The sequence below is a fragment of the Peromyscus californicus genome, unplaced genomic scaffold (assembly GCF_007827085.1).
Source record: "Peromyscus californicus insignis strain IS unplaced genomic scaffold, ASM782708v3 Scaffold_5__1_contigs__length_169319896, whole genome shotgun sequence".
NCBI lineage: Eukaryota > Metazoa > Chordata > Mammalia > Rodentia > Cricetidae > Peromyscus > Peromyscus californicus.
In genome coordinates, this window is record NW_026294573.1 from 114,522,234 (window position 1) to 114,547,633 (window position 25,400).

The 25,400-nt window shown below is 39.9% G+C and overlaps 1 protein-coding gene and 1 pseudogene across 3 annotated transcripts in view; one reads left to right on the forward strand and one right to left on the reverse strand.

Annotated features, from left to right (window-relative positions):
* The window catches only part of Map3k7 (mitogen-activated protein kinase kinase kinase 7), a 64,457-nt gene that overhangs the window by 6,441 nt on the left and 32,616 nt on the right, over positions 1–25,400 (reverse strand). For all 3 annotated transcript variants that reach the window (XM_052718692.1, XM_052718693.1, XM_052718694.1), the window contains 3 exons: positions 14,991–15,055; positions 6,658–6,763; positions 427–488 (listed from right to left, as the gene is read on the reverse strand). In XM_052718692.1, coding sequence (XP_052574652.1) covers positions 427–488; positions 6,658–6,763; positions 14,991–15,055 — 233 coding nt within the window. The remainder of the gene's footprint in view (positions 1–426; positions 489–6,657; positions 6,764–14,990; positions 15,056–25,400) is intronic.
* On the forward strand, positions 15,062–25,397 carry LOC128097868 (40S ribosomal protein S6-like; annotated as a pseudogene).

Consider the following 25,400-nt stretch of genomic DNA (forward strand, 5'->3'; position numbering starts at 1 on the left):
TAAAAAATTACAGAGTGTAAATGCTATACTTGGCAGTCTTACAACAGAGATATGGAACTATTTTAAGATGACTATAGGGATGAGAACATAAACTATGTTAATCCTAAACCTAAGTAACTTAAAAACAGTAAAAAAAAGAAAAAGAAAAAGAAAAAGAAAAGATTTTTGAGACAGGCTCTCTTGTGGTTCAGGTTGACTTCAACCTCATTTTGTAGCTAAAGCAGACCTTGAACCTCTGACTCTCTGGCTTCTGCTTCTCACATGCTGGGATCAGAGGTGTGAGCACCATGCCTGGCAAAGCCATTTACTTTACTTTGATTGTGAAGTTGGCTGAAGGGGGTCAGCTAAAGGCATAAAGAAATGGACAGGAACACACTGTGAATACCATGAACTACCCCAGGAGGAAAAGCAAATGTGCTCCTTTACCTGTAGCTGGTGATCCAGTGTAAGATACGCCATTGGGATGGAGTTATCTGAGCCATTGGTATCTGGAAGCCAAGCATGCATTTTATTTATTAATTCCTGAATGTAAGTATTCATTTGTTATAACAATAAACAAGTGGGAAAGGGTATGAGATGTTATCCCCTCCAAATATTATTCAATAAAAGTTACTGTTATTGGTAATGAACAGGGTCTGGTTCTGAATACTAATGAAAAAGGGGGAACACGTGGTCACAGATATTAAAATATAAGCTTATTCCACAATTTAAGTTGGCTCTAAACTGAATAGGATACTATATACTAAAGATCACAGGCCCATGTTTAACTAGAAACAAAGAGACATGGCACACAGCCTTTATATTTTCAAATTTAAACTCAGTCCTAACTAATCCTACGCAATTCAAGCCTATATCCCTTTCCCCAGGTTCTGTTCACCAGGAGCTGGATCAACTCTGTCAGCGTCAGTGTACACAAGAAAGGTAAAAGCAAGTGTTCTGGAGTCTCCAGATAGTCTTCAGTTGACACAGATGCTGTTGTGAACACCCCCAGCCTACTCCAATGAGACACTATCGGTGAAAATATACGACATGAACAAACAATAGAGACAAAAGAAGCATTTAGAACTCTGGCTCAACACCATGTCCCAAACAGTTATATTGGTGAATTCAAGCCATTAGCCAATCTTACCAAAAAGTACTCAAAGTATAGGTCTTGTTTGTTTCAAAGGCGGTAAAACTGCCCTCCCACTTCAAAGACTAGTTATAGATTAAAGCAAGGTCATGCATGATGACAGTGGAGACCCTGCATGGAATCCAATGAAAGGCTGAGGAAACGAGATGACCCACTCAGACACTGCTTTCCATAAAACTCAAATGGGATGAAAATGATAGCTTCCTTAGAAGGAAGAATGAACCATCTTGAAAAAGTTTCCTCAATTAAAGACTTGCCTCCCACGGCTCTTCCCCTCAATCACGGCTACCTCTCCACTCCACTGTACCAGCATGTAGTCTCTGATGGGCACTTCAGAATCAAGTAGAATTTGTTGGTATTTCAGAAGCACTGTGCTGGTTCAAACAATGAAAGCTTTCCACAAAGGGAAAATTAAGGTCCTTTACTGGATTTCATCTTTTTTCTCTAAAACCAAGGAGTGGCATTTCACTTTCTCATTTGTACCTAAGTTGGAATACCAGCTTCCAGTTTCTAATATTAACAACTGCTCACAAGATAGCATGGTTATTACTCCATGAAAGTTTATTTTTATATTAATTAGACATGACCTCTTCTCATGAAACATTAAAACTCACACTGTTTTGGTTAAGTAAGGCAAAATTTCTGTTTTTCCAAACATAATAGATATTAACATTGTCCTTTCTTTACAGACATATTCCTTTAGTGGTGGTTTGAATGAGAATGGCCCCCAAAGGCTCATATATCTGAATATTCTGTACCCAGTTACAACTGTTTGGGAAGAATTAGGAGGTGTGGCCTTGTTGGAGGTGTGTCACTGGTGGTGGACTTTGAGGTTTCAAAAGACTTGTGCCATTTCCAGTGTCTCTCTTGGCCTTCTATTTTTGGATCCCGATGTGAGCTCTCAGCTGCTGCTCCAGTACCACGCCTCCTGCCTGCTGCCATATTGTCTGCCATGATGGTCATGGGCTCTAATCCTCTGAAACTGTAAGGTCTGCAGGAAGCCTTGGTCAAGGCTTCTTATCACAGCAGTGGTAAAGTAACTAAGACATACTTCTGTGGATGCTTTCTTTTTCTTTCTGGAATGTGACTGAAGAGTATCTTGGGGAGCTTTTGCTATTATTAATTTTTAATTTACCCAAACTAGAGGGTACGTACATCCCTTGATAAACAGTTCTAAGTTACATGACACAGAGAAAAGCTGCTCATTTAATTTTTAAAATTTAACTATAAACTTGACTAAACTACACTAGGTATCTACAAATACTGGAATCATATTTTAGTTTGTGAAGACAGAAAGCTGAATTCTAAATTTCAATTTAATTGCTACTATTAATAATAGCTGATCTTATGGAAAATTCCAAATGGCTTCATCTTCCAAGGCTTAAGACACCACCTTCCTTTATGACTTACTAGAACACAAATCAAAATCTTTACTTAGCCACATAGAGCCTGGGGTCTGAGCCAAAACCTGTAGCCTTGCTGGTGACCAGGGACCATGCTGGTGCCAGAGCCATCCTGATCTGAGTGGCTGGGGCTTCCATCTGGAGCCAGGTTGTTGACTGGGCTGAGTTGCTGCTGAGGGTCATGTCTGGGTCGGTGGTCCAGCTGCAGTTGGGGTCTGTGTCAAAGTCTGTGGCCCTGGTTTCTACTAGGGCCTACACGGACACCTGGGATCTGGGCAACAGCCTGTGGCCTTGTTGGAGTTTGGGAAGCCATGCTGCAGTGGGGGGGAATACAGATCTGGATGGCCTATGCTGCTACCTGGGACATTCCTTCTGGGCCCAGGTTGCTGCCAAGGGGCATGTCTGGGTCTGTGGCCCTATAATGGCCAGGGTTTGGATGGATATATGTGGCTCCTCTTGCCACCGAGGGCTGTGAGGATGCCCAGGGTCAGGTCAGCCACCTAAGTCCAGGTTGGTGTCTGAGGGCCATGATGCCTTTGGGGCCATGTAGATCTGAGTTTCCTGCACTGCTACCCAAAGCCATGGTAATGTCTGGGCCAGGGATACAGCTGAGGGCCATGTCTGGGTCTGTGGTCCTATTGCAGCTAGGGTCTGTGTTGATGTCTAAGGTTCCTGTTACCATCAAATGCCGTGCGGATGCCCGAGGTTTGGGGCCATGTTGTTGTCCAAGGGCCATATTACTGCTGGGGCCTGTGACGATCTAAGTGGCTTGCACTGCCTCCTGGGGCAATGGTGACATCTAGACCTAACTGCTGCTGAGGACCATGGCTGGGGTCTGTGCTGAAGTACAAGTTCCGTGCTGTCACCAAAGGTTACATAGAAGGCCAGGGTTGGGGCCTCAACCTGAAGCCTTGGTGGTGTCTAGGGGCCATGCTGTTGCCAGAACCATCTCGACCTGAGAGTCCAGTGTTTCCACCCAGAGCTAGGATGTCATCGGGCTCAAGCTGCTGCTGGGGGCCATGTCTGGGTCTGTGGTCCAGGTGCAGCTGGGGACTGTATTGATGTCTGTGGCCCATGTCACCTCAGGCTCATAGGAACTATGAGAGGCGAAATCAGAGGGCCAGGTTGGGCTGGCTCCACCCTTCGCTGACCCAGGGAAAGCTGGCTTTGCCTCTAGCTGGACACTGTAACAAGAGAGCTGACCTCTGCTCTCTCAGGAGAGATGATCCCACCCCTCACAACAGGGGAGGAAATACCGACCCAGAGGCCTTGGGCCTAGGAGGGCTGACTTTGCCCCCTTGTCTGAGGCAGGTGGCCCCAGTGGCTCAGATTGACCAGCTCAGCTACCACCCAGGCCCACAGCTGGGCCCTGGGTCAGCCCACCCTAACATCTACCCCATCTAGGACCTGCTGGAGCTTGTGAAGGGACTGGTCCCGTGGAACAACACCCTCAGGATTTCCATGACTCGGGGTAGCCACAAGATCCCAGAAGAGCTCCAGTGAGGATCCAGTGATGATGGTGTAGCAGAAACCAGAGGCCCTGAACCAGACCAGTGCTTCATTGCAATGAACATTTGCTAATGTAGCTGATTGGACAGAAGGGTGGACAGTGTGATACACTGAGGTTCCTAATGCCACCAGGACAAATGAAGAGGTGGTACTGTTTGCTTGCTTGCTTTGTTTAGATCTTTTAAATGTTCTTTTGTGGGATTGTACTGCAGAGGTAGAAGAGGATATGGAGGGACCGGTAGGGGAGTGGAATTGGGGTGCATGATATGAAACTCCCAGACAATCAATAAAGAAGTTAAATTAAAAACAAAACAAAAAACCAAACAAAAACCCAGAGGCTGACATTCAGGAAATAACACCAACAATTGACAAAATGGATTTCATGAAATTATAAAGCTTCTTCACAGGAAAAAAAAAAGTTAAGCTGGGTGTAGTGGCCTTTAATCGCAGCACTTGTGAGGCAGAGGCAGGCAGATCTCTGTGAGTTTGAAGCCAGCCAGGTTCTACATAGCAAGTTTTGAGGACAGCCAGTGACACACTCTGAGATCCTGGCCCTCTCACAAAACAACCAACCAACCCACAAACCAAACAACCAACAACCAATCTGTTAAGTGAACAGAGTCTACAGAGTGGGAGAAAAGTCTCTGATGGCTGTATGCATGACAGAAGATTAATATTTAGAATATACAAAAGAAAAAAACACTCAAGAAATCAAGCACCCAGCCAATCAACTCAGTACATAAGCTAATAAGTAGAGAGTTCTCAAAAGACGAAACACAAATGGCTGATAAACACATGAGAAAATGACCTGGTTAAAGCCCAGGGCTGATTAGGTTATAGGTCCTAGAAGGGAGCCTAATGTTATCTTGCTAAATTAACATGTTGTTAAGGTGCCTTCTAAATATTTTATGTTTACATCTATAGGTTAGTGGTGCTCTCAGCTTTGGCCAGAGAAGTTGCAGTGGTTAATGCAGAGACTCATTACTGGTTCACGTGTTAAGTTCTAAATGGGACAGCTGTATCAACAGCCCCAAGGCTCAGCACATCACAGAGGAGGAGGAAAGACTCTAAGAACCAGAGGATCTGAAGGAGTGCTGTGAAATGCTGTCTGATGGACAGGGCATGGGCATCACACTCATGAACCCAAAGCAGCTGTGGCTATCTGCACAGGACCAAGTCAGTCAACATACCAGCATGACTGGGAAGAGGCTCAGGAGGCCCACCCTTAGCTAAGCAATTGATGGCTGCCTGGGGAAGGAGAGCCACAAGCATTTTTCTTGGAGGGGTGTGGCTGTTGATAGGTTGCCCATGCTTGGTGGATGATCCAAACCCACGGGTTATCCGAAGCATTCACTGGATTCAGTGGGACATAAAAAAGAAGACACAAATGTGGAAGGGGGACATGTTGGGAAGTGGGTCAAAGGGGGTAGGATAATGGTGCTGGGGATGGGTAAGATACATTGTGTACATGCATGAAATTGTCGAAGAATAAAAGATATTCCCATGGGGGGGAAAAACCCCGAAAAATGCTCAATCTCACTAGCCATTGTTGGGGGGTGGGGAATGCAAATGAGAACTTACCTGCAATCTCAACTCATCTGGCAGAACGACACCTTATATACACTGCTGGTAGAAATGTAAACTTCTCCGGTCATCATAAAATCAATGTACAAGTTCCTTAAAGCACTAAAAGCAGAGCTACCATTTGACCCAGATATACACTCCTGGGTATTTACCCAAAGGACTTAAGTTCAACAAATTCCAGCAAAACTTACACATCCACGCTTAATGCAGCACTAATTCCTAAGAGCTGAGTTACAGAACTCATGGGGTATCCAACAAGAGAGGAGAAAGAAAATGTGGTATGTATACACAACAGTGTTCCGTATGTCCTTTGAAGGAAAATGGAGGCAAATGGAAACAAACTGAACTGGTCTAAGAAAAGCAGTTTATGTTTTCTCTCCTTTGTGTCTTTATATGACATGGAAGTAGAAGAGAGCTGGCCAGGGGGAATGAAGAGGACTAGCAGGAAGGAGGGGGTGAAAGAGAGAAGAGGGTATGGGTACAGAGGTCTGTTCAGCATGCAGTACGTACTTACGTGAAAATGTCCTTAGACAACACAGACTCATGTACAACGAATACACACAATGGAAATTAAACACAAAACTGAGAGTTTGGGAGGCGTTGGAGTAGGGGGTGGGTATGTTCATGTATGAAATACCAAATAATGTATAATAAAAAGTAGAAATGGAGATAAAGAAGATGATGGTTATTTTTTTGTTTTTACCATTCTAGGAATTTTAATTACTGGAAAGATCCAACAGGAAGGATCATGATAAAAAAAATCACAGAGTTAAGTACAAGGACACATGATGTTTTCTAACTGGAAAAACCTATTTTCAACATACATGTTTAGTATTTGGGAGAAAAATATACACAGGGTAAGGCAGTCAGCCTCTGCCATAATACTCCAAAGGACATTTGAAAAGTTATTACCAAGAGTGGATTTTATAAACATGAAAATTTAAATAATTATATCATGCTTGTTTTTGTAAGAATAATGCCTCTCAATTCACTCAATTTCATATTCCAATGAGAAACTAAACTGGTCACCTGTGGAGTCATCGGGGGTCCATGGATGACTGCGAGCTGGCTTCTCTGAGGTTGGTCCTGAGGTAGTGATCATTCTGACACTAGGACTGGACGACCTACTGCTCACCTGGAGGAAGGGATGGAAGGAGGACAAAGTGTCATTGTTTTTAAAAAGAATGACAAGACACATTTTCATTTCTAGTGAAAGGCAAAAAGATTTTCATTTTTATTAATAGAGGCCTCGAGACTCCTGAAAACGGAATTCTAAGTAATATAATCAATGTATATCAAATTCTCAAGTCAATGTATGTTGAATTTGTACAAGACATCTCTTCAACACTTACAAGGCTTGGACGATAAAAGTAGAAATGAAGCCCACAAAGCCAAAGGGAGCTGGGGAGTGCTTAAGCTGCCAGTAGAGGACTCCAACCTAGAGCCCATGATTGCTGTGCCGAGAGGAACTAGTAATAAGGCCTAGTAAGGAACTGGTAATAAGTCCTTGTAGGATGAGAGGCCTGGAGAAAGCCCTGCTTGAAGCTGAAGCAGGGAATGCTTTGTTCTCTGGGAAAGAGAAAACTAATAAAAAATAAAAAAATCTTCTGACAAAGGCAGGTGGCAGACACCTATAAATCAGCACTTGATGGCAGAGGCAGGAGGATCATGAGAAGGGAAGAACAGTGCCCCCTGTACATCCAGGAACCATTTCTAGAATTAATGGAAGACAGAATTGTGCAAATGTACATGAAAAGTATGAGAAATGAGACAAACCATACACTAAGTTCACCATGCTCATATATAATCAAATTCCAGAAAACAGAATGACCTGCAGAGGGAAAAGGGCAGCTATCAGTGAAGCTTCCCTAAGTCAACAGATTTGAAATTAGAAATGCTTTGAAACCTGAAACTGAGTGCTCACAAGATGTCACAGGTAGATACACTGTACCTAACTAACACCCCCCATGCCAGGTACACTGAAACAATCAAATAAAATTACCTGCAGGCATGCTTATTGTACAGGGAAAACAAATGGGTGACAAATTCAGACTTGGGCCTCATTACGGAGGTGTCCCCATCAGATACCTGCAAGTACTTCGAAATCTGAAAAGAAAACCCTCAGCTGGAAACCCAACTGGTTTCATGTGTTTCAGAACAAACATTCAAAACACATTCACAAAATATGAACTACAGCCACAAAGGAAGCCGGAAAAGTGGATTTCTAGCTACACAGTGCTGGCAGAATTACTAATAGCCCAGCGGAAATGAAGAATTAGATCAGAACAGCATCTGCAGATGATGAAAACTGAACTGACCATCCACAGACTCTTATGACAAGAATTTCTAAGAAGAAACCCCACTTAACAAGAAACTTTTCCTTGACAAAAGGGCCAGGATACAATTAACTTGAAGAAAATTCTGACAGAAAAAGGTGCTAGTCTACATAAATTGAAAACCGTAAGTGAAGGAAAGAGTAATTCATTCACAGAACTACCAAACAACACAGCAAAATAATCTACAAAATAATAAAACCCAAATAAGCAAGAACATTGTTGTTAAAATGCCTCTGTTGTTCAGAAAGAGCAGAGGTATTAAGCAGGCTGGATATACAAGTTAAAATCTCAAAGGTACTCACAAAAGTCGTAAAATCTAACTCTTAACCCAGAAAAACAAATGTGATGAGAATCAAGAAATGTACCTATTGAACTTTAAAGAAGGCAAGAAGATAAAAGAGGAGTCTCAAATAAGATGGAGCAAATTTACAAGTAAAAGTAACCAATATAAACTACAATATTATAGCTCAAAATGAAACAAAGCAAAACCCCTAAGCACAGGGCTGGAAGACAGTATGGGGGTTAACTGCTTCCTGTCTTCCAGAGGACTGCTGTCAGAGTTTGGATAACAGTCCTGAGGAGGCTCACAACTCCAGCCCCAGGGGATCTGAGGCCTACTGTGGCCTTTTTGGGGACCCATATTTGTAGCATGCATATGCATGCACATATATACAGACACACATAAGTGAAAAAAAAATAAAGCCCCAACTAAATTAAAGGCCTGCACCACCACCACCACCTGGCTTTTCTTTCCTTTCCTTTTTTTTTTTTTTTAAGATTTATTTTATGCATAAGTGCTCTATCTGCATGTACACCTTTATGACAGAAGAGGGCATCAGATCCCACTAGAGATGGTTGTGAGCCACCATGTAGTTGCTGGGAATTGAACTCAGGACCTCTGGAAGATCAGTCAGTGCTCTCAACTGCTGAGCCATCTCTCCAGCCCTAAATATGCCTAATTTACTGGCAAGATGACTTGTGGGTAAGAGCACTTACTGCTCTTCTAGAGTACTCAAGTTAGGTTCCCAGTACCTACACCAGGCAGCTCACATGTGCCTATAGCTCCAGCTCCAGGAGATCTAATACCCCTTGCCTCTTCAGGCAACTGCATTCTTGTGCACATCCATACTTCCCATTAAAAAAATAAATAAATAAAAATAAAAACAAAAGAATGTGAAAAATTAGAAAAATACTAAGTTAAATAGAAAAGACAAACCAGGTAAAAAGCACTCAAAATAAAATATCTATATTAATATTAGAGAATATATTTTAGGGTCAAATTAAGAAGAAGCAATAATGTATGGTGTTCCAAGGCAGGGAAATCTGGGGGATGTAAGAACGGAAAGTAACCCTCCCCCTGAAATCCAGCCAAAGCTTCTCACCAGCAGAGAAGCAAATGTCCAAAGACAATCAGCAGTGTAAGGCCCTTCTCTCTCCCCTGCCACCAATCTTGAGAGTAACCAAATGGTATACAGGGCTAATGCTAAGACAACTGTGCCTCTCCCTCATGCACACCTGAGGATGTCTTACTCTGGCATTCTGAGATGTACTCAGGCTGCTTTCTTCTGAGAGCTTCTCATTCTCTTAATCCTATGCTTAAGCCTACATTAAAGATATCTTAAAATCTCCAACACTACTTTCTTACATTTGCTAGTCCTACAATGTTTCCAGTATCAGAACTACCAATCTTGGTCTGGCCCAAGCTGATGTCCCTGTCCACTCGGAGTTGGAGCTTCTGCTCTGCCATTTTTAGTGTCACAGCTTTAAATAAGTCTCAAGACACAAGAGTCAAATGAGGGTCCCTTAAGGGTCTTGACAAAAGAACGACGTCCATTAAGTGGTGGCTGTGAGGGAGTAGAAGACACAGGATGATGCCATGCGGCGGTGTGCAGCACTAACAAGTCCTTCCCTAGCTCAAAACCATGTCTGTAAGGCATCTAACTGGCTGGGTGCTATCATGGGGATGCCGCCCCACACCTGCCACTTAGAATTTTGGTTATATTTATAGTGAGTTCCTACATAAACTTGGGCTTTATATTATTATCAAAGATTCTTCAACACTTTAACTTCAAGGACAGAGAAAAAACTAGTAAAGGAAATCTAAAGTTCTCAAAAACAACATCAACAGTACTTTTTAGAGTATCTGAAAAAATATACGGCATAAATAAAATTAGGTCTGATTTGACATTAAAAATTATTTTGTGCTAACCTATGTTACAGCTCACAATTAGGGAAAACGCTTTATTACAGAATCTGCTTTTCAAATCTTGCTGGTAGAATGTCGATGGCCCTAAATGCTAACTATTATAGTTCATTTGGGTTGCTTCTTCCTGAGACATTTCCAGGTTACCCTCTTCTGACATAAACTAAAGTTCAGAGATGCAGAGCAACAATGGACAGAAATGCCATATGGCCACCTGAGGCAGCAAAAGAATGCAAGCCAATGTAAACTCTAGGGGTGAACTGCCAGCAAGAGACATGGACCATAACTGGCCTTTGACCAGAATCTTATCTCTGTATTTATGAAATGGCATGGGGAGTGATTTTAGAGACAAAAAACAAATCTTAGGTTTTTATGTCTCATCAGGTAGACAGGAAAATAATTCCATTAAGTCAATAACTTGCATGTTTGGTGCTATGAGACACATCCTTTTAGAACCTTAGTTACTGCAGTCACAGAAGCACAAAACAGAGACGCAGTACAGGTTGGGTCATAGACTTTAAAGCAGAGATCTAAGTGTCAATGTGGACTTAAGACAGGCACTTCCTTCCTCTAAGGCAGTCCCAGGTACCCAGAACAGTTACTGAAATGCTCTCCAATCTGTACAACTCCAGTCTGCAATTTGCATCATTACAGCGTTTTGTTTTGTGAGACATCATCTCAATATATAGTACACACTAGCCTTGAACTCAAAAGGACATCAGGAGCTTTTATCCACTGACACCTGCCCCCGTTTCCCCCGACACAGAGATAATAGAATGCAAGATTGAACTGATTTCCCAGTACTATCTTCATTTCACATCTGGATAGCAAGAATGCTACAGTGAGGACAAAGAAGTATTACCAAGAGCTCTGTATAGAGGAAGGCTGTAACACAGATCAGCATCTACTGTGTGTCTGTACTCCATTCCATAGGAACCCCATATAGTGGGTGTTACAGTGCGCAGCTGCATAAAGACTGCTGAAGCTCAGGACAATTAAGGAGCATGCTGGGCTCATATTGTGTCTAATTCTCTAGACAATGGTAACTGCATCAGTATGGAATGGCAAACGTATACTGGATGGAATCCTCAAAGGGATGCGTAGATCTACTTTACAGTACATCATTTTAGTGAAACAGGAAGGTTCATCTAAGTGTTTAAAAAGTAAATGTGTTTTGTTGTTGTTAGTTTGTTTTGTTTTTTGAAACAGTTGGTCTCAAATTCATTATGTAGCAGAATGATGATCTTGAATGCCTGATCCTCCTGATACTTCCACTTCCCAAGAGTTGGATTATAGGCATCCATCACCACATCTAGTTCTCCACGTGCTGATGACAAAGTCCAGGATATTATACATCCTAGGTAAGCACTCTGCCAGCTTAGCTACCTCCCTACTCCTGTAATGCAAGACAGAATGAAAAAAGTTGATAGTGCCACTGAATCAGACTTGCATTCAAAACCTCTTCTTAACAGTGTGCTGAAAACATGAAGGAAGAGAGACTTAGGTTTGGTTTCTCATTCTCAGGTGACCCCAACTGCAAAGAAAGTATCCAGTACCTAGGGTTAACATACAGGTAGAGTCTACTAAGTGTCTGCCTGGCACCAAGGCCAGTGCATAACAAATGGCAGCTATTATCAGTAGTGGTTCTCCAACTGTAAGAAAGTCCATCAGGTAAGTATGGTCTGCTTTAAAAAGTCCTTGAGGGGGACTGGAGATGTAGCTCACTTGGTAGTGTTTGCCTAGCACACAGAATGTCCTGTGTTTGGTCCCCCAATGCCACATAGACAGGAGTAGTGGTTGACACCTGTAAGCTGAGCACTTGGGAGGTAGAGGCAGGAAGATAAGTAGGTCAAAATCATCCTTTGCCACATGGTTTCAGGCCAGCCAGGGATATATATTAGACCTCCTCTGAAAGTCTGGGGACAGAAAAGGCTTCACCAAGACTGGGCATTTTTGGTACCGTCTGTCTCCAGGGGATGACTGCTAAGAACACACTGGTGGAAGAAAGTTGGGTTTACTATTGTGGTGATGAAGGTTCTCTATGGGGCACCACAGAGCATCTCTGTACGAATGCTTTAGAAAGAAACTTAGAGAACTGTGACTCTGTGGTTGGTTGATTTGGGGAGGACAGAGTCTTCTCTCTCATTTGGCTGCGGCCAACAGGGGAAATTGTACAGAGAGGCAGACAGGCAGAAGGAGAGAGCTGCATTTGGTAAAGCAGTTGTAGCCATTCTCTTTTGTAGAGAAGGGCAATGATTTCTTTGTTTGGGGTGGCAGGGACCCTCCTACACTGAAGTGGATTTGCTTTGTCTTATTTTCCCAGGGTCTGAGCAATCTTTTTGATATAGCTAGTAAAGAGCTGCTTTTTTTCTTTCCCAAACACGCTAGGAGGCCAGATACATTTTGAGTGCTTCCTAAGCTTCCCAAATTAACTACAAACCATGCACACTGCAAGCTGTGAAGAAACGGTTTTGTATACATTTACACTGTTATATGTAATTAAAAAGCTTGCTTTGCTATTACTCTCAATAGAAAGGGAAGTACCAAAAAACCCAAAAGTCCTACATTTTAATTTACAGGTGAAAAGTAATTTCATTGAGATTACTTCTCAAGTCACAAGCCCAAGTACACACAACTCATCAGTTCACTTTTTTTCTGTGAGATGTAATGCTAAGCTTCACCATCAACTATTCCTTTTCATGAAAATCGTACTACATAGGCCTGCTTTTTTGTCAGGCTCTTTACCGATTTCAGTGTCTAGAAACAAACCTCAAAATAAAACTAAAAGCAGAAGTTGTACCCTCCCCCACCACCTCCCAACCATGCACATCTGCCAATCACTTCATTAAATTTGGGAAGAAGCACACTGTCAAGTTATGGAAACCCATGCTGTGGGCATGCTCCCTCCTACATAATCAATGCTGTTTTCATGAGGAGTTACATGGATTCAACCCAATGGTCATGCAGAAACTTTCCTGGGGAAATGCATTCATAGTATACTATGACTATTCTCTGTCACTCTTATCCCAAAGTGAATACAATGTACTGTAAGGTTATAATAATACTTTGGTAATTTTTAAAGAGGATGAGTTTAAAACACTGGTTATACCAACTATTTTAGAGACAAATCAAATGCTCTTTTCTCCCGTATCTTCTGAAATGGTGTATGATAATTCATGCCAGTGACTGTCCCTCGGCCAGTCTGACTCGGTCCCTGGGTTTTACTACTTGAAGGCATTGTACATTAAAGGGTTAATAGCCACAGGTCTAAGCTAAGTGTGACCAGTGGAGAGATGATCAAGGTGTGGTACTGGGAGTGTTCAGACCGAAGCTCTCACATTAGCAGCTACTCTGTGTTGTAGAGTAAGAGAACACTGGGTTAGGGTTCAAATAACTGGAATATTGATGGTAATAGTAAACACAGCTTAAAAGCTCGTGCCCATCAAGACTATGGACTCGAAGCAAACACCAGATGTTAAATAGGCTGATTAAAGCCTTTAAACATCAGTGAGGGAAAGCAAAAGTTCTAGGGTATCATAAAAACCAATAAACTAGAAAAACACCACTACTGAATGAGTGAGAAAAGGTTTAAATTTATTAATGACTCTAAAAAATTAATAACTTATGTATCTGTACTATATTTTATTACATAAATATATGTGTGTATGCAGTATGAGTTGTCATAAAATATTACCAGATTTAAATAAAGTCAAAGATATTAATCACTTTATCAAGACTTTTTTTTCTTTCTTTTCTTTTTGAGACACAGTTGCTCTCTGTAGTATTGACTGTCCTAGAACTCACTATGTAGACCACGCTGGCCTCAAACTAACAGACATCCATCTGCCTCTGCCTCTCAGGTACTGGGATTAAAGGTGTGTAACACAATGCCCAGCCTATTAAGGTATTTTTAAGTTAAACAGAGAGTTAGAAACATTCTAACTTTTATTAGAAACTACAAAATAAACCATTAATTCTTGTAAAAAATGAATAAAAGTTTCTAAGATGAAAAGCATTAATGTATATTTCCTCAAAGTAAATTACATTGATACTTTAGATGTACACGTGAACCATGTAATAATTTTATCATTTCATATGAATACTATACTCACATGAAAACAAAACAACAAAATACCTCATACTTAGTCCTTACTCATTTTAGAAAACATGATAGAATGTATGTCAAGTGTATTGAGTAACAGAAAAAAAAAACTTAATTACTTAGTTACTTTTATATACCCGATTAATTAGAACTCTATAGTAGAGTCAATATGGCTTGAATTATAGCATTTTCTGGACTATTTACAAAGAAACTATGATAAAGAGTTGGGGGAATTCAGAAGAACATTGAAAAAACAAACAATAAAATCTGTAATGACTAGAACAGAAGTTTCCTGGAGTTTAGCCATCTGCTTAGTAGTATTTTCAAAGGATATTTAAGAAAAATATGTCAGTGGATACATCAAATTAAAAGATGTTACCATTCTCCAGGTGGCCCCAGGAGTAGCATATTAGGGAAATATTTATTTCTCTCATTAGTAAAAAGTATTCACTTTAGAGGACAAAGATAAAGATGCATTATTAAGTTCTATAACAGAGTACTTTCTTAAAACATATGAGAAACACATGGTGCCCTGCTGAACAATATGTTTTCTCACACAGTTCAAAGTGAATTAGGAACATCAGAGCTTCTAAGTTCAGTGGCAATAAACTTCTCCACCACATTTTCAGGTCAACTAGTTTGCAGAGGATATTATGGTTCATTCTTGATCTCTGCTTATTATAGTTCTCCACAGACAGATATTTTGAGTGTTAAGTCTTACCTGACCAGGTTCTGTCCCAGTAACAGTCAAGTCTTGGATGGATCTACGCCTTGGTTGCCCGTTGCCTTTAAACAAAACAACAACAACAACAAAAAAGTAAAACTGCAATCTATTCACACAAGTGAGAAGGGTGTAACTGCTGCAGAGGAAGTGCAATCTGCTGCTCCTGGGATCTACATAACACGTTCGCAGGAAAAAGAATGAGTAAATTTATTGTTAAAACAAACCTACCCAAAAACTGAGAAAGAAAGACACAGAGAAAGAACTATAGTGTATTAACTCAAAATCTGCTGGCCCACAACAGAGTATGTCCGAATACAGTGACACTCCTACCACACAAACAGCAGCTGATCTGTCTTCCACCATCTTCTGTCATGTGTTTAAATAGATGAATGCTTGGGGGCTGGGGCTGATGACGGCATCTATTTCAAGGGCCTTACGTTACAGTTTTCACAGCAAGACAGCTAGCAGGTTGCAAGACACGTTTGGTTGTAGCTGGCAGCAACGCCAAAGAGGATGCTTAGGTTTAAATTATTGCCCAAGTCACATTGAATCCCATTAGTCTTTGTCAGAATGCAGTAATTCATCATTAGTGGGTAACAGCTCAGTTTCCTCTTTGAGAGGAACAATGGTCAGTCTATGCTCAAATAAATGCTTGTTGAGATGGGCTATAATGAACAACCTGCTTTAGAAACATCTGTATTAGCAACTATTTTTAACTCAATAAAAAAAGAATTCTACAAATAAGCCTTCAGCAGAACAGATGGACTTAAACAACAGCTTCACTCAGCACCTTTACTTGGGAGTAGGGTTGTTTATACAGTATCTTTTAACATGAGAGATCAGCTGTTAAAAAGGAACACTAAAATACTACGAGAAACAGCTGGCATAATAGTTACAACTCCTTTGAGCCCGAAAGCTGTACCATATAATTCTGCAACTAGCAGGCAGCACTCAGGACACATGCTCTAACAGCTCTGTTCTGATGAGCAGATAAATCATTTACATTTTTCACACTTCATGATCTCAGATATAAAAAATTGTATCTAAAACCAATCAGTACCACTTAGCATCTTAATCCATGTGATCTCATTATTGTTTGACATATAAACTAAATGGACTTTGAATAGAATTAAGAATGTTTAATGAAATAATACAAGTAGTGAATATAAAACTCAAATGTATAGTCACTCTTGTAAGTATAGCTCATAACTTTTCCCATTTTAGACTGTTTTAAAATTCTTTGCATACTCTGAATTCAAACTTACTTCAAGTTTCAACTTATTCTGAAATGTCCCAACTTTTCATTACAAAGTAAAACAACAAACCGCATTTCTTAAATCAGACACTCTCATGAATGCTTTTAACTATTTTTGTTTCCCCAAACAAAAAGGATACTACTATGACTAATGAGCAATTTTAGGCACATTTCATTCAACACCCTCATTCTAAAATTAGCACAGATGAGACAGACTGTAAAAGTGTCTGGAACTCTTTTCAGATCAGCAACATTTACAAATCTGAGGAACTCCAGCATATGTGTATACACCATGACATCACCATCACAGTTTCACCAAATATGAGTTCAAGTCTAGCTGAGGGACAGAAAGAAAGGGGAAGAAAAACTTTAAGGAAATAGGGTAAAGAAGAGCTGACAGTTAACAAATGCCATCAAATGAGAATTTTCATGCTATAGCATGAGTGGAAGCAAGCAGTATTAGGCAATTCATTTTAATGAGCACAACCATGGCAAACCACCTGGCAAACAGCTCAGACAAAGCAAAAGAGGATTGCAATCAACAAATACTTGTTGCTCCAATATTAAGTTTAAAAGCCATAATTTAGAAATATGAATGTAAATAACTCAAGCTCCTAGTACTGCAAATGAAAATCACTGGGTGTGGTCTTAGAAAATTTGAATTCTCCTTTTTTTGCACTGCATACTAATCTACCAATGTACTCATTTAACACTTCAAATACATCTTACTGTGTATATGTGTGCCTATGTACTCTTGCTACAGCAGGGCTGTGGAGGTTGGAAGACAACGTGTGAGAAGCAGTTCTCTCCTTCCTGCCTGTCAGTCCCGGAGATCACACTTAAACTGTCAGCTTTGGCAGCAAGTTCCCTTACTTGCTGAGCCATCTCCATTTCCCACTTTTTAAAGTTATTTGATATGTGCACACCTGCATTCCATACGCTCTAGTAAACAAAAAGGCAGAAAACCCTAGGGTATTATGATATAAGTAAGAACCAACAGTCTACACAAGACACTCCAGCATCGACAGTGTAAAAATCCTTGACCTTCTGCCAGGCATGGTGGCACATGCCTTTAATCCCAGCACTTGGGAGGTAGAGGCAAGAGGATCTCTGAGTTCAAGGTCAGTTTGGTCTACATTGGGAGTTTAGGACAGCCAGGACTCTATAGAGAGACCTTGTCTTAAAAAAGAAAAAAAAAATCCTGATTGTCTTCAATTTGTAAGAGAAAAATGAGAGTTTTAAGAATGGTTTGTCTAAGATCTCACTGCCAGCTCATGCTATACACTCTCCTCCAGGCCCCGAGGCAGAAAGGGGAGACAAGAACATTAGAAAGCTGCTGTCACAGCTCAGTTCTTCAAGCGTGTCACAGATACAATCTAACTCCTCAAAAAGGCTGCTCTTTTAACTATAGTTGAGTTCCTAAGCAAGTGTTTAAGTCATTTCAGAACAAGTCCAGAGATTACTAAACGGAGGTCTCACACAGTCTACCGCTTTGCTTTCTCATATGGTCTAAATCAGTCCACAGCTTTCTCCACCAATGCCTTAAACTTTCAAAGTACATGCAGACTCTTCACGTAAAAGCAAACTATTATTGTGGAGACGTCTCTAGTCCAAATTGCTGAAAAATCAGAGATCTGTAAGTTCTAAATAAAAATTGTTCTCATGCATAAAATAGGATTGAAAACATTGTATAACATTATATACATAAGTATTAAATTACTGCTTAGTGGTAAACTGAAGATGCAATTTAAAAATGTGTGCTCATTAGATTGCCACAAATCTCTTACTCTTAGTAATTTCAATAAATTGTGTCTCTTTTCTTAGGATACCAGCTTGGCTTTTCAAAGCAATTATTAATGACTGATGAGTTTTGCTCTGGAATTAGCTTTTTTAGATTAGAATTTGAAGTCCACCCCTCTTTTCTTTCTTTCTTTCTTTTTTAAATAAATTTTATTTCTTTTAGACAGAGTTTCACTATGTAGCCCCCCCTGGCTGACTTTGAACTCTGAGAGATCCACAGGCCTCTGTCTCCTGAGTGCTGGGACTAAAGACAAGGGCCAATATACTTAAATGTTACTTTAGTTTTTAGATTATAAAATGTGACCCTGGTAATCTAAAACTTGGTGGAGAGAGTTGCTGAATATTTACAGTAAAGTTAGATTAACTTCTCTATTTAACTAATCACAAATACCAAATTCCATAGGAAGTGAACAGGAGTATCTTAACATAGTCCCCAATCAAAGGCTTACAATTGTTAACGAGACTACCTGAGATAGGTAGGGACTTTTCAACTGTAGAAAAGCTTCAATCTCCCATTATACTGTCTTATATTATATTACAAATGGGAAATTGTATAATTCTAGTTGAAGAAGTATTTACAAACATTAGTGTCTACTAGTTCTTGAAGCAAGCACAGCAATGTCTGGTGTCTCTCAGGACTGCCTCTGCCTCCAGGGCATGGCACTCTAAAGAGCCCTCCTCCCACTGGTCACTATGCCCGGCAATACCTAAGCTGGAGGAGGGCGAGAAACCCAGTTAAATGTCCGCCTGTTTCACCTTTCTCTTCATCATACTCTTGCTATAAAAGTAAATATACAGCACAGCCAATGTCTTATAAAAGTGAAAGTGAGTATTTATTTTTTTGACAGCTAATAGACCTAAATGTGGCTAATAGATCTAAAACTTACAGTTTGTTTCTAACTTCAAAAATAATACTATAAACAATATATCAGATAATTCAAGGTCTTCAGGGAATTGTAAAAAATATTTTATATACGTCAAGAAGGCTCAAAAATATTATTATGCAAAGAAAATACCTAAGATGGAATACTATTTTTAGTGAAGGGATTCTATCCCTCTCCATACCAGGCCATATTATCACTGACTTAGAAACCACAAAGGTATAGTAAATCTGCACTGTTATGCCCTCAAATAGGAGCATTTTAAGATATTGCATATCTAGAGTGGATCAGAGGCTATTCAAGTGCCTTAAAATGAAATCAAACATTATAATTAAGACAAATATTCTATAATACTTTCTAATTTAGCTTGTTTTCTCAAGATATGTATATATTATGACTGTAGTATCAGTATTTATAAGGTGACTTTGTAAGTCAAATTTTGAGTATTTGTTTCATTTTATAGTAGCAATCAAGTTGGTATAAACCATAAATAACTGTAATAAACCAAATAAACCATAAATTTTCGTATTAGAGAAAATGCAGAAGGTTGTTTCAATTACACCATTTGTTTATAGGTGTGTGTGTCTAACTGTGATTTTTTTTCCCAATGGACTATGAAATGCATTATAATCATACCTGGTATCCCTGAGTGCTCCAGTCACTCATAAAGTGACTTTAGGGCACACGTGCTCTTCCCTGACTATTGAATTTAGAATTACAAAGCAAGAGCCACAAAAGACCAAGGACAGCACAAATAATCCTGAGCAAAGAGAACAATGCTGGAGGGATGCCCATTCCAGACCTCAAGCTACATCGCAGAGCCACAGTAGTAAAAACAATATGGCATGGGCACAAAGGGAGACACACAGATCAACAGAACAAAACAGAAGACCCAAACATGAACACATATAACTGCAGCCATGTAATATTTGACAAACATGCCCCAAACAGCTCTCTACTTGGGTATAAGACCTGCTCAACAAGAGGAACATCATGCTTGGTTCTGGAAACCTTGCCCACTACCCACAGCTAGTGAAGTCATGGATCTTGGAGAAAATCCTACAACCACTACTTTGCTAAACCACTGAATCTCTAACTACATTTTAAATATTTGTCCGATGCCCACAGGTAAGTGTAGTTCTTACCTCTTATCAAGGAAATGTCTCTATGCACTGGATAAAGATCATTATAGGAAACTACAACTGGTCAATATGCAGAGCTGCAGAGCCTAGTCCCAAATGATACGTCCACAACACAACTTCTACACCGAAGCCTAAAGGGGTATTTCATAAGATAGGGAAGAAAGATTGTAAAAACCAGAGGAACAGGGAATTTGCTCTGAGACTGTCTCCTAGAAATGTCAGAAGCTACATGTATGAAGTCTCACCAACATGACAGCTTAAACATGACCTAAGACAACAACAGACAATATTAACAGCACAAAGGGAAAGCTCATAAGGTCTCAATCCTTGACCTAAGACAACAACAGACATTATTAACAGCACAAAGGGAAAGTTCATAAGGCCTCAATCCTAGACAAAAAACTATAGGCAACTAAGGAATGCTGAGGCTGGAGAAACAGTCTTCCCAAGCAAGAGTAGACTAACTGACTACTCAATACCGCAAGTATCATTCTACAGATTGAGCAAATTGTATTTATATATTCAGGAACAAATGACACACCACTATCACCACCACTAACACCAATATTTGAAAAGAAGAGGCTGTGAATTTGAACTGGCAAGGAGGGGATATATGGGAGGATTTGAAGAAAGGAAAAGGAGAGAAATGATGTGGTGGCATTATAATCTCAAGAAATAAAAAACTTATTTAAAAACAATTCTGAACAAAATTTGCTTTCTAAACTACTCAGACTCTCATTCTCCATTTTAAACCAGGGAAGGCTGTTGCTTCTTTTATGTAACTTTTAGGTATTTTGCCTATTCATCTTCGACAAACGATGTTTTTGAAGAAATGTACAAGTTAGATATTTTAACACCAGCTGAAAGAGATGACCTCCCACTGCCAGGATAATTTTGCAAATATAATCCCATCTGGGCATCTGAGAAGGGGAAAGGGAGAGAAGAACCAGATCAAAACTTGGGGCAGCAGCCATGTCAAGATGAAGCAAAGATCTCCTTTCTAGGCACTGGCCATCAGAAACTCATTGAAGTGGACGATGAACGTACGTTTCACATTTTCTAGGAGATGTGCACGGCCACAGAAGTAGCTGCTGATGCTCTGGGTGAAGAGTAGAAGGGTTATGCGGTCTGCATTAGTGGTGGGAATGACAAAGTTCTCCCCTGACGAAGCAAAGTGTCTTGACCCATGTCACAGTGTGCCTGCTGTTGAGTAAAGCACATTCTTGTTATAGACCAAGGGAGACTGGAAAGAGGAAACACAGATCTGTTCATGGATATGTTCATGGATATGCCTTGTGGATGCCAATCTCTGTGTTCTCAACTTGGTTACCGTAAAAAAGGGAGAGAAGGATATTCCTGGTCTGTAGAACTAATGTGCCTGGTGGATGGGGACCAAAAGAACTAGCAGAATCTAAAAGCTTTTCAATCTCTCTAAAGAAGATGACGTCTGTCAAAATGCTGTCATACAGCCTTAAACAAAGAAGGCGAGAATCCTAGGACCAAAGCACCCTAGACTCAACATCCTGTTACTCTATTTGTGCTGCAACACAAACACTGATGCACTGCTCTGAAGAAACAGTGCACTAAGAAAAACAAAGAGGAGGCTGCAGAATATGCTAAACTTTTGGCCTAGAGAATGAAGGAAGCAAAAGGAAACACCAGGAACAGATTGCCAAGAGACATAGGCTGTCCTCACTGAGAGCTTCTGAGTCCAGTCAAAAGTAAGTCTTTAAGGGTAACAAATAAACTATCAGACCTCGAAGAAAAAAGTTAAAACTTGGGGGGTAAAGCCAAGTTCAAGATCTATCTTACCTTCTTTATTAAAGAAGTGGAAGGAAAAACAACCAGAAAACTTAAAGCAATCCAATAATACTTCACCCATTTCTGTTTCTTCAAACAAAAGAATCTATTGCAAGTCACTGGAAGCTAGACAGTGGTGACACACTTTCCCTAGCACTCCAAAGACAGAAGCAGGTGAATCTCTGAGTTCCAGGCCAGTCTGGTCTACAGAGCAAGTTCCAGGACAGCCAGAGCTACACAGAGAAACTCCGTCTTAAAAAACCAAACCAAAAAACAAACAAACAAAACCCCAAAAACCAAAAAACAAGTCACCGGCTGTAAAGAAGAAAGGATCATGCTTTCAAAACTCAAGTGTCAAGGGAAGGCACATAAGAAAAGCCCACTGCTTCTTCTAATAGCCCATTTCAATTCATCAGTGTACAATGTAACAAGCAAATGTATTAAGCAGTTATAGTATGAATGTCCTAAGTATGGGTGAGAACCTTCTCATCTGTACTGACATTGCCTAGGGAAAGCTGGCAGCACCTCAAAAGAAATGCATAAGCAGTAAAATGTCACCAGCACTCCATTGATGAGCAGCTCTTAGTGGTGTCCTACTTGGTGTAAGAACAAGACTTAGCTACAGCTCCCTCTGCAGGGCAGGGGACAGCGGAAAATAGAAGGGAGGGTTACTATGCCAAAATTTGCCAACAAATCAGCCCTAGGAATGAGACAAGGTATGGAACTTGTACATTCTCACAGTGTATGAAACAAAAACAAAAAACAGCATCTCCCCAGGGCTTCCCGGCTTGAGCACTGCTAACCTTTCAGACTAGCTCTTCCCAGCAGGCTGTCTAGGGCTACACCGGCTAGGAGCAGCTAACCTCTGGCCATCGCACAACACTAGCTCTTGCCTATCTAGACGATTACTATGTTTCTTCTTTCTTCCCCATTATTTTGTCTGCCCTTTAGACTTAGAGACCTAACTTCAGGTTAAGTTGCTACTTGTCTAAATTTTCTGATTTTGTAATGTGTTCAAGGATAATACAGCTCTATGTAAATTTAAATGCTGCAATTTTGGGGGCACTATATTATACCTATCAGTATGGAAATAAAATAATCACAAATACTTTGTTAATTTCTAAAGAAGCCATCAATCAATAAAAATTGCTACATGAGTGATGAGTTAACAATATCTGAAGTGGTGACAATGTTAAAAAATAGGATATCACTTTGAATATTAAAGAAAACTAGTTTTATATAGACAAAATAGCCCATAAAACTATAATCTGTATTTTTGGGACCTGAGTTTCTAGCTATGAGAGATACTCAATGACTTACTCATCTAATAACCTATTTATTAAACAGTATGTTCAGTGTGGAAAGTACTAAGTACTATGGAGACAGTTACTACTGACAGAATCAATAACAATTAACAAATACATAGTCCTTATCCCTTAGTTTTGAGTTCAGACAGAAAAAATTAGGTGTTCAACTACGGTTGAAACACAACACTAAATAAGTACTATCATGGGCAAAAGTACAGAATGCCAAAGAATCCATCTAAATCACACATGTGAAAAATATCAACTCTATAAAAAGTCATGAGATGAAGGAAAATCTTTAGTTTATTGAGCACAGGGAGAAATGACAATTTTTATAAAAATCTACCTTTATTTTACTTATCTTGTCCCATGTGTGTACACCTTCATGTGTGGAGAACAGACGACAACCTTTGGAAGTCTGTTCTTCCACTATATGGGTCCTAGGAATTGATCTTAGGTCATTAGGCTGAACCGGAAGCGCCTTGACCTGCTAAGTCACCTCAATGGCCCAAATGATCATTTTAAGAAATTATGCCATTTAAGTTCGTCTTAAAAATGGTGGCTTTTAACATTTAGCTTCTGTTTCTACTTGGCATCTTCTTCCTTCCTTGGAGGTCTCACCATTTAAGCAAAACAGATTTGATAAAATGTTGGTAAGGTGAGGTCTTGCTTGTCTCCACTAGGTCATCTTCACATGAATCCAGTGGTTATAAGGTCTTATTTTAGGGGTACTCTTTCATTTTTTTAATAATGGTTTTTAGCTGATGTTCATGAGAGAATGAATCCTTAGAACTGTGCCACTAGGTGAAAGGAAATCATATCTAAGAGTGTGTTTTTTTACAGAGCTTGTCATACCATCCACTGGGCCCTCTGCTGGAAAAGTAGAGTCAAGTCTCAAATAATGCCTTTTCGATTGTATCCTCTAGTATTATAGGTGTAGGACAGCACTGTATCATACCTCTGTGAATGTAAAATAGCTTGTACCTGCTTTATGATACAGAGTAGTGACTGGGCTTTATCAGAGCTGTTTTTTAATGATGTTACTCAGAATTTTTTCTTTCCAGATGACGGTTGAGAAACTAATTTTAAAAAAAAATGGTGTCAGGTACCACAAGAGTAACGGGACTGTGCCGTTTTCTGGGGTTTTGTATTTTTTACTTTCTTTCTTTTATTTTTTTTTAAATGGAGTGTGCTGGATGTCTCTACAATTTTGTTCAAGTGACTGCAGAACCTAGAAAAGCTGTTGCTGCTATTGATGCATAACATACTGCTATTATTGGTCTTTTTATATAAATATAACTATATATATATATATATATATATATATATATATATATATATATATATATAATTTGATTTTTGGAAACTAGCTGTGCTGTCAACTTTGGAAAAAGTATCCCAGTTTACCGTGTTGAGTTGGCATTGTACAGAAATTAACAGCCATATTGGTCTAGAAATGTTGAACTTAATTTTTTTTTTCCATTTGTACAGGAGTAACACACTGTATTAAATATAAGGTCTTATCTATGTGGGTTTGATTACAGAAACTAATAAAGTATTCTCTAAATGAAAAAAAAAAAGGTGGCTTTTATTTATCTATGAAAGGCCCACTATAAGATATAAAAGCATTTACCAACTGACACACTGAAGCATCATGTATGACTAGGATATAAAACACAGTCTGTGGACCTTCCTCTTAACATACTAGCAGCAGAACTAACAGCTGTCCTAGTAGTTTTGTTTCTGGCAAGGTACTCTATAAATGGCAAGCCTTGCCTGGTTTCAACTCTCTGCTCTCCAGGTTAGGATGATGCTGTGCGGCAGCTTTCTTTTTCCAGCTGCATGCCCACCGGCTCCCCAAAGACACAGCTGGACAGGGAGGAAGGGAGCCAAGGACAGCAAAAGTTTCAAGCAGCTGTAGCCTCTTTCTGCTATAACTTCTGCTCTCACGTCCTACAGAAGACTAGTTAAACATGAGGGTGGTGTTATCCCTTATGTGAAGAATGTTACTTCCTTTTTACTTGACTCTTGTTACTAGAGATGTGAAATTACATTTGCAAGTTGGTTTCAGTGTGGCAGTATACAGTTTTCTACTGGTCTCCCTGGGTACAGTATGTGAGGTATCTATTTTCAGATCATATGAAAATTGGAGCAAGAAGCATTTAAAAGTACCAGGATCATTAATCCAGTTCCACAGCTGTTACACCAACACAGGTGGTCTATGA